The following is a 10,005-nucleotide window of genomic DNA, read 5'->3' on the forward strand; positions in this document are numbered from 1 at the left end:
TCCTCTGAGACAGGAACCACCCAGAAGAAAAGGGAACTTAAGGAAGCAAGCCATGCCGCTGGGTTTCAGTCCTGTTCTTAGTGTTTGCAGGGTTGTGGGCAAGGAGTTCACACTTCCAGGAACTGGTTACCAGTCCTAGGAAGCAGGGCTGCAGAGACAGAGCACAGCCCTGAGGAGCCACATGTGCCTGGGGCCGGAGCAGGGAGGGGCGCGGAGCCCTGGGCTGCAGGGGAGCGAGTCCAGGACCTCCACCCTCCTTGGTGAGTCTGGTCTGCGAGGATGGGACAGAGATAGGGAGTGGGTGCCATGAAGAGGAGACTGGCCTCGGGGACCCCACAGAGTGGCTGGAGCAGCCAAGCGGGCACGGGGAAGGCGGGCTGCCCAGGGGTCACAGTGCTGGCCCAGGGCAGGGACTAGGGAGCCAGGGCAGGGGCGTGTCCACACCAACAGGGCTGGAAACCCAGGGGCGGCAGAGCTCGGCGGGGCTGCTGGGCCTTCGAGGAACATGATGGGCTGGGGGACGGGAGCCTGAGGGCTTCGCTTGGCCAGATGTGCTGCAGGCACAGCGCTGGGCTGGGGCTGAGGACGAGGCCAGGATGGGCAGGTGGGTCTGAGCAAGGACGGAGGGAGGACGCTGGCTCGGCACAGGGGAAGGAAAGGCCCCCCGGTGGCGGGGGGGTGGGGGGAGGCTGAGGGTCCTGTCCAGGACAGTGGAGCCGGCTTGAGCCCCAGGGCAGTGGCAGGCGGGCTGGTGGTGGGCTCTGGGCTGGGGCCGGGGCCCAGGGCAGCGGGAGCGCCGGGGGCACAGCAGGCAGGGCTGGCCGCACAGGGGCTGAGCACGCAGCTCCACAGGCTACACGAGGGGCGAGCAGAGGCAGGGCCTGAGGGCCGGGAGCAGGGGCTGGGGGCCGGGAGCGGGCAGGCAGAGGGCAGGTGACCCGGCAACTGGAGGGAGAAGCAACCAGAGGAGGATCCCGGGGGTGGTGGGAGAGAGAAGAGGGTGAAGCTCGGCAGGCCAGGAGCTCCTCTGGGAGGGGCCCACGGTGGGACAGGGGCTCTGCCAGGGGAGAGGGGCCCGGAGACAGGGTGGACACCTAGCGACTCCAGGAAACAGAGCTCAGCCCCGGGAAAGAAAGGGGTCAGGAGTGGAGCTGCACTAGGGTGAGGGCTCAGGGGTGGGCCAGAGGGGCGCGGGTGCTGAGGGCCAGAGCTCCAGGGACAAGTGGCAGGGAGGCAGCAGGTGAGCAGGGGGCTGGAGAGCAGGGGGTCGGGGGCTGCTTCAGGGGCTCTGGGGAGCAGGTAGAGCTAGTGTAGGTGAGCCCGGGGCTGGGAGGGCGGGGGGCTTCCCTGGAGCTTTGGGGGAGCAGGTAGAGCTAGTGTAGGTGAGCCTGGGGCTAGGAAGGCAGGGGCTGCCCTGGAGCTTTGAGGGAACAGGTAGAGCTAGTGTAGGTGAGCCCGGGGCTGGGAGGGCAGGGGGCTTCCCTGCAGCTTTGGGGGAGCAGGTAGAGCTAGTGTAGGTGAGCCCGGGGCTGGGAGGGCAGGAGCTGCCTGGGAGCTTTGGGGGAGCAGGTAGAGCTAGTGTAGGTGAGCCCGGGGCTGGGAGGGCGGGGGGCTTCCCTGGAGCTTTGGGGTAGCAGATAGAGCTAGTGTAGGTGAGCCCAGGGCTGGGAGGGCAGGGGCTGCCTGGGAGCTTTGGGGGAGCAGGTAGAGCTAGTGTAGGTGAGCCCGGGGCTGGGAGGGCGTGGGGCTTCCCTGGAGCTTTGGGGGAGCAGGTAGAGCTATTGTAGGTGAGCCCGGGGCTGGGAGGGCAGGGGCTGCCTGGGAGCTTTGGGGGAGCAGGTAGAGCTAGTGTAGGTGAGCCCGGGGCTGGGAGGGCGGGGGGCTGCCCTGGAGCTTTGGGGGAGCAGGTAGAGCTAGTGTAGGTGAGCCCGGGACTGGGAGGGCAGGGGCTGCCTGGGAGCTTTGGGGGAGGAGGTAGAGCTAGTGTAGGTGAGCCCGGGGCTGGGAGGGCGGGGGGCTGCCCTGGAGCTTTGGGGGAGCAGGTAGAGCTAGTGTAGGTGAGCCCGGGACTGGGAGGGCAGGGGCTGCCTGGGAGCTTTGGGGGAGGAGGTAGAGCTAGTGTAGGTGAGCCCGGGGCTGGGAGGGCAGGGGCTGCCTGGGAGCTTTGGGGGAGCAGGTAGAGCTAGTGTAGGTGAGCCCGGGACTGGGAGGGCGGGGGGCTTCCCTGGAGCTTTGGGGGAGCAGGTAGAGCTAGTGTAGGTGAGCCCAGGACTGGGAGGGCAGGGGCTGCCTGGGAGCTTTGGGGGAGCAGGTAGAGCTAGTGTAGGTGAGACCGGGGCTGGGAGGGCGGGGGGCTTCCCTGGAGCTTTGGGGGAGCAGGTAGAGCTAGTGTAGGTGAGCCCAGGGCTGGGAGGGCAGGGGCTGCCTGGGAGCTTTGGGGGAGCAGGTAGAGCTAGTGTAGGTGAGCCCGGCGCTGGGAGGGCGGGGGGCTGCCCTGGAGCTTTTGGGGAGCAGGTAGAGCTTGTGTAGGTGAGCCCGGGACTGGGAGGGCAGGGGGCTGCCTGGGAGCATTGGGGGAGGAGGTAGAGCTAGTGTAGGTGAGCCCGGGGCTGGGAGGGCGGGGGGCTGCCCTGGAGCTTTGGGGGAGCAGGTAGAGCTAGTGTAGGTGAGCCCGGGACTGGGAGGGCAGGGGCTGCCTGGGAGCTTTGGGGGAGGAGGTAGAGCTAGTGTAGGTGAGCCCGGGGCTGGGAGGGGAGTGGGCTGCCCGGGAGATTTGGGGGAGCGGGTAGAGCTAGTGTAGGTGAGCCCGGGGCTGGGAGGGCAGGGGGCTTCCCTGGAGCTTTCGGGGAGCAGGTAGAGCTAGTGTAGGTGAGCCCGGGGCTGGGAGGGCGTGGGGCTTCCCTGGAGCTTTGGGGGAGCAGGTAGAGCTAGTGTAGGTGGGCCTGGGGCTGGGAGGGCAGGGGCTGCCTGGGAGCATTGGGGGAGCAGGTAGCGTTTCTGCAGCTGAGCAGGGTGGGTAGAAGGGTAAGAGGCTGCCCCAGGAGCTTTGGGGAAGCAGGTAGACCTTGTGCGGGTGAACAGGAGCCTGGGAGGGTATGGGGTTGCCCCGGGAGCTTTGGGGAGCAGGGAAAGCTTGTGCAGGTAAGCAGGGGTTTGGGAGGGCAGGTAGCTGTCCCCAGAGCTTTGGTGGAGCAGGTAGAGCTTCTGCAGCTGAGCAGTGGGGTGGGAGGGTAGGGGGCTGCCCGGGAGCTTTGGGGGAGCAGGTAGACCTTGTGCAGGTGAGCACGGGCCTGGGAGGGCAGGGGGCTGCCCTGGAGCTTTGGGGGAGCAGGTAGAGCTTCTGCAAGTGAGCCCGGTGCTGGGAGGGCCGGGGGCTTCCCGGGAGCACTGGGGGAGCAGTTAGAGTTTCTGCAGCTGAGCAGGGTGGGTGGAAGGGTAAGGGGCTGCCCCAGGAGCTTTGGGGAAGCAGGTAGACCTTGTGCAGGTGAACAGGAGCCTGGGAGGGGATGGGGCTGCCCCAGGAGCTTTGGGGAGCAGGGAGAGCTTGTGCAGGTAAGCAGGGGTTTGGGAGGACAGGTAGCTGTCCCCAGAGCTTTGGTGGAGCAGGTAGAGCTTGTGCAGGTGAGCATGGGGCTGGGTGAGCCGGGGGCTGCCCAAGAGCTTTAGGGTAGCAGGTAGAGCTTGTGTAGCTGAGCAGGGGCCTGGAGGGGCAGGGAGCTGCCCAGGAGCTTTGGGGAAGCAGGTAGACCTTGTGCAGGTGAACAGGAGCCTGGGAGGGGATGGGGCTCCCCGGGAGCTTTGGGGAGGAGGTAGAGCTTGTGCAGGTGAGCAATGGTTTGGGAGGCAGAGGGCTGCCCCGGAGCTTTGGGGAAGCAGGCAGAGCTTGTGCAGGTGAGCTCGGGGTGGGGAGGTAGGGTCCTGCCCAGGACCTCAGCAGACCAGGTACTGGGGTGAGCAGGTGAGTAGGCAAGTGTCATAGGGTGCAAGGGACAGCTGGTGCTGTGGGCCCAGTGCTCCAGGGACAGTGGGCAGTCTGACGCCAGGTGAGTAGATGACATGAGGATACAGCATCCCTGAGCTGAGCCCAGAGACCTGAGCCAAGGGGGCTGGGAGGGCAGGACGCAGGGCAGCTGGCAGTGGGGGCAGAGCAGGGAGTCCTACGGGAGATCGGGCTGGGGGTCCCCCTGGAGTGTTCTGAGGGCCCAGGGCCGGGGAGAAGGGTCACAAGGGCAGAGAGGACTCAGGCCTGAGATGGTGAACCGGAGCTCAGGTGGGAAGAGGCTAGACACTCGATGGGCAGGAAGCCCGGGCTCACCTGAGAGGCCAGGACAAGGGGCTGGAGGCAGGTGAGGGAGCATCTGGGGGAGGGGAACCTGAGTGCACAGAGAAAGGAGAGCAGCCTTCCCGCTAGAGCTCAGGGGGCTGGTAGGGAGGGTGCAGGGGGAGCTCAGGGGAGCAGGCGGGGGTGCGCAGGGGAGCAGGGGCCTGGGAGGGCACGGGCTGCCCCAGGTGCCCCAGAGTCAGGGGAAGAAAGGCCAAGGAAAAGTGAGCCCTGGTCTGCTGGGAGGGGCTTTGTGGATGGCAAGCCCGGGTGGAGAGGGGACCTGGGAGTGCAGGTCTCTGGGGCTGAAGGTGCACGGGCAGCCCTGAGGGGACCCGATGGGCCGCAGTTCTTGTACCCAGGGTCCCAACCCTGTTCCAGAAGACTGTAGGAGCTGGGACAGGAGGGGTGAACGTGCAAAAGCGAGGTGGGGTTGACAGGGCAGTGAACCTGGCAGAGGGGAAACGAGGGGCTCTTTCGGGGCTCAGACGGGTCTGCATATCTGGGCTGAGCAGACCAGGGTCAGAGGGGACAGGTCCAGCCGGGGAATGGGACTTCGGGTGCTGGCACCCTGCAGGAGGAGAAGGCCAGGGGCAGTGCAAGGCTCCCAGAGATGCCGATGGGCAGAGCTGATCCAGAACACACGGGCCCTGGGTGGCAAAGAGCAGACCAGGACAAGGGGACAGGAGCAGGGCAGTGGGCTCAGGGAGCAATAGCCACTGGTCAGGGCTCAGACCGAGGGCCTGATCAGGCCAGACACCCACAGGAGGACTGGGGCCCCGGGGGGATCTAATCCAGGTGGTCACCCAGCACTGGCCCCCAGCAGTGTCTGGAGCCCACAGCTGCAGACGCAGAGACCTGGGGTGGGAGACAGCCATGCCGGGCCGCTGGTCTTCAGACACGCTGGAAGCACATGGTCGCTGGGCTCAATGGTGCCCCAGGCCTGCACACCTGATGCCCTGCCCGGACCCTCGCAGGGGTGAGGCCCTGCCAGTCACATGGCCTCCTCTCTCACAGCCTCCACCACGGCCCCGAAAGTCTACCCTCTGGATTCCAGCTGCGAGGGCACAACTGGCTCCACAGTGGTCGTGGGCTGCCTGGTCTCGAGCTACTTGCCTGAGCCAGTGACCGTGACCTGGAACTCGGGCACCCTATCCAGCGGTGTGCACACCTTCCCATCCGTCCTCGGGTCCTCGGGGCTGTACTCTCTCAGCAGCACTGTGACCGTGCCTGCCAGCACCTCGTCCGGCAAGACCTTCACCTGCAACGTAGCCCACCCGGCCAGCAGCACCAAGGTGGACAAGCGCATCGGTGAGGGGACGGGCCGCAGGGAGGGTGTCCACTACGAGACAGGCCCAGGGTCAGCCCTCCCACCTGAACGCACCGCACACCAGGGATGGTGAATCCCACCCAGGGTGTCACGGGAGGCATGTCTCTCTCCCTCACCTGAAGTCCTCCCAGGCTCGGGGAGGGGGCCCTCTGGGCGTTTCCACCAGGTCCAGTGTGGGCACAGGCTGGACGCCTCCCCCAGCCCCTGGGCCCACAGAGGTGGCCACAGGTCTCACCTGCCAAAACCTGGCCTGCCCTAAGGCCAGCCCCGGGCCGTCCCCAACCCCGGTAACCTCCTGTCTGTTCTCTCTGCAGAGATCAATGGCCACAAACAATGCCCCAAGTGTCCTGAATGCCAGAAGTGTGTCAAATGTCCACGTAAGTCACCCGGCCTCATTCTCCGCCCCTCGGGGGTGGACCTCGCCCAGGAGCGGCCTTGGGGCTTGGGGGAGGGGAATGGATGGGTGCCCAAGAGGAGGTCTACCCAGGCGCTGACCACCCTCCGTGTCCCCCCGACCAGCCCCTGAGCTCCCAGGAGGACCGTCCGTCTTCATCTTCCCCCCGACACCCAGGGACACCCTCACAATATCCCAAATACCCGAGGTCACCTGCGTTGTGGTTGACGTGGGCCACGAGGACCCCGATGTCCAGTTCTTCTGGTACGTGGACGACATAGAGGTCAAGACGGCCAAGACGAAGCCAAGGGAGGAGCAGTTCAACAGCACCTACCGTGTGGTCAGCGCCCTGCCCATCCAGCACCAGGACTGGCTGAAGGGAAAGGAGTTCAAGTGCAAGGTCAACAACAAAGGTCTCCCAGCCCCCATCGTGAGGACCATCTCCAAGGCCAAAGGTGGGTCAGGTGGACGGGCGCAGGAGGGTCCCTGGGGGCCAATAGCAGTGACCATCGTGCTAACAGCCATGCCTCTCCCCACAGGGCAGCCCCGGGAGCCGCAGGTGTACGTACTGGCCCCACCACAGGAAGAGCTGGCCAAGAGCTCGGTCAGCTTAACCTGCATGGTCACCGGCTTCTACCCGGGCGACATTGACGTGGAGTGGCAGAGAAAGGGGCAGCCGGAGTCAGAGGGCAAGTACGGCACGACCCCACCCCAGCTGGACGCCGACGGGTCCTTCTTCCTGTACAGCAAGCTCAGGGTAGACAAGAAGAGCTGGCAGCAGGGAGACACCTACACGTGTGTAGTTTTGCACGAGGCTCTGCACAATCACAACACGCAGAAGTCCATCTCCCAGTCTCCGGGTAAATGAGCCCCACGGCATTGTCGCCCCAGCCAGCCCTCCCTCCCCTTGGGCTCTCAGGGTCCAGCGAGGACGCCTGAGCCCCAGCCCTGTGTACATTCCTCCCGGGCGCCATGAAATAAAGCACCCAGCGCCGCCCTGGGACCCCGCAATGCTGTCATGGTTCTTTCCGAGCAGAGCCCCGGGGCACGCCGGGCCTGCGTTGGGGCAGGGGGGACCCGGCTCTGGGCCACAGTTGTCACCACCAGTGCGCGAGGGCTGATCCCACTCAGGGCCAGACCCAGAGTGTGCGGGTCTGCGCAGGCCGCTTGGGGGCTGCCCGAGGCCGGGGAGGGCCCCTCCCGGAGGCGACAGCTGCTCCGGCCGCCCTCCGCCCAGCAGCTGCTGGGGCTGGAGTGTGTGCCCGGAACGGGAGAAGCCCACCAGAGACCCTCAGGAGAATGAGTGCCCTCTTCTTCCCGCCCCTGTTCCAGCCCAAGCTGTGGGACACTGGCCGTCCTCGTCCCCACGTTCCTGTCCCCGGCTCCAGGGTCCGCGTGCCAGCTCTGTGCCCTCACGGGGGCCACACGTGGCCCGGGGTGGGTGGACGGCCCTGCTGCACCGTCGGGCACGGGAGATCAGGCCCCCCCCCACTCAGGCCAGGTGGCTCTGCCCTGCTTGTCCCTGCCAGGGGCCAGGCCTGTGCACTCGTGGGGACACTCATCCCTGTGCCCATAAGGGGCAGAGTCAAGCGGCCCTGAGTGCCCGGGGAGGGACCGTCCAGGCGCACCCGTGGACACTGAGCCCAGAGCCATTGGAAACGAGCCCCCCACTGAGCCACACCAGCCCACACACCACCGCCTTCGTCCACATGCACTCACCTGCCCGCATACACGCGTGTGCAGGGCACCCTCCACACACACCCACACGCGTGCACACACGCGGGCCTTGCACACGGGCCCTCCCACGGGGCAGCCGCACAGACCCACACCCGACCACAGAGCTGGGTCTCATGAGTCCTCGCCGTAGACCCCAGCCTGGTCCCCACCCTCCAACGCCCATGGGCTGCTCAGCGGCCCCTCCCCACACTGACCGCACTGACCACCTCCGTCACCCATCCCTCCTCTTCCCTGGGGCACCGATGCCGCCTGCCAAACAGGCCAAAATCCTCCCACAGCCCCCTCGTCCCAGCACTCCCAGCCCCGCGGGCACAGGGACAGAGCCCAACACTGTCCTGCCCCTTCCCTGGGGCAGGGCCCACGGCCCACATGCTCTGCTGACCCTCCCGCCCTCCGGGTCTGGCCCCAGGGGGCGAGGAGGCCGGGGCCTGAGCCACTGTCCTGCGGGGGGTCCAGGCACCCTCCCTCCAAGGGCCCCAGCTCAGCGCACAGCACAGGAGAGGGAGCAGGACTCACTGGCCAGGCCGAGACTGGGGCCCAGGCTGGAGGAATGGAGGGCTGGGGCTGGTGCCCAGCAACTGTCCTCAGGTGCCTCTGGCCCGGTCCACCTGGGGCATCCCGCCACCACCCCGCCACAATGGGAGCCGCGCTGCGAGGCCCCGATGACCCCACCCCTGCCCCCCGGGGGCAGGCACAGCACTGACCCTCCCCCCTCCCTGTGCAGAACTGCTCCTAGAGGAGGAGACCTGTGCTGATGCCCAGGACGGGGAGCTGGACGGGCTGTGGACGACCATCTCCATCTTCATCACCCTCTTCCTGCTCAGCGTGTGCTACAGCGCCACCGTGACCCTCTTCAAGGTGGGCGGGCCGGCCCTGCTGTGCCCTCGCTGTCACCACTGTGTCTCCAACTGTCCCCCGTCCCCTTACTGTCCCCCACTGTCCCCTCAATGTCCCTCACCTTCCCTCACAGTCCCTCACGCTCCCCCACTGTCTCCTCACTGTCTCCTCACTGTCCCTCACTGTTCCTCACTGTCCCTCACTGTCCCGCACTGTCCCTCACTGTCTCCTCACTGTCCCTCACTGTTCCTCACTGTTCCTCACTGTTTCCTCATTGTCCCTCATTGTCCCTCACTGTCTCCTCACTGTCCCTCACTGTCCCCCACTGTCCCCTCACTGTCCCTCACCTTCCCTCACTGTCCCTCACGGTCCCTCACAGTCCCCAACTGTCTCCTCACTGTCCCTCACTGTCACCTCACTGCCTCCTCACTGTCCCTCACTGTTCCTCACTGTCCCTCACTGTCTCCTCACTGTCCCTCACTGACCCTCACTGTTCCTCACTGTCCGTCACTGTCCCTCACTGTCCCTAACTGTCCCTCACGGTCCCTCACTGTCCCCCACTGTCCCTCACTGTCTCCTCACTGTCCCTCACTGTCTCCTCACTGTTCCTCACTGTCCCTCACTGTCACCTCACTGTCTCCTCACTGTCCCTCACGGTCCCTCACGGTCCCTCACTGTCACCTCACTGTCTCCTCAGTGTCCCTCACTTTCCCTCACTGTCGCCTCACTGTCCCTCACTGTCCCTCACTGTCGCCTCACTGTCCCTCACTGTCCCTCACGGTCCCTCACGGTCCTTCACTGTCTCCTCACTTTCCCTCACTGTCCCTCACTGTCCCTCACTGTCTTCTCACTGTCCCTCACTGTCCCTCACTGTCTCCTCACTGTCCCTCACTGTCACTCACTGTCCCTCTCTGTTCCTCACTGTCCCTCACTGTCCCTCACTGTCTCCTCACGGTCCCTCACTGTCCCTCACTGTCTCCTCACTGTCCCTCACGGTCCCTCACGGTCCCTCACGGTCCCTCACTGTCTCCTCACTTTCCCTCACTGTCCCTCACTGTCCCTCACTGTCTCCTCACTGTCCCTCACTGTCACTCACTGTCCCTCACTGTCCCTCACGGTCCCTCAATGTCCCTCACTGTCTCCTCACTGTCCCTCACTGTTCCTCGCTGTCCCTCACTGTCTCCTCACTGTCCCTCACTGTCCCCCACTGTCCCCTCACTGTCCCTCACCTTCCCTCACGGTCCCTCATGGTCCCTCACGGTCCCTCACTACCCCCCACTGTTGCTTACAGTCCCTCACTGTGCCCCACTGTCCCTTACGGTCCCTCACTGCCCCCTACTGTCCCTTATGGTCCCCCACTGCCCCCACTTTCCCTCACAGTCCCCC

The 10,005-nt window shown here is 65.8% G+C and overlaps 1 gene segment (V, D, J or C); it reads left to right on the forward strand.

Moving 5' to 3' along the window:
- The first annotated feature begins 5,197 nt into the window (after positions 1–5,197).
- LOC137772877 (Ig gamma chain C region-like) lies at positions 5,198–6,984 on the forward strand. The segment is given in 6 exon segments: positions 5,198–5,237; positions 5,339–5,632; positions 5,966–6,028; positions 6,171–6,500; positions 6,585–6,905; positions 6,965–6,984. Coding segments are annotated over 6 exon segments (1,068 nt in total).
- Positions 6,985–10,005: the final 3,021 nt, after the last annotated feature.

This window comes from Eschrichtius robustus, chromosome 1 (assembly GCF_028021215.1).
Source record: "Eschrichtius robustus isolate mEscRob2 chromosome 1, mEscRob2.pri, whole genome shotgun sequence".
NCBI classification, from domain to species: domain Eukaryota; kingdom Metazoa; phylum Chordata; class Mammalia; order Artiodactyla; family Eschrichtiidae; genus Eschrichtius; species Eschrichtius robustus.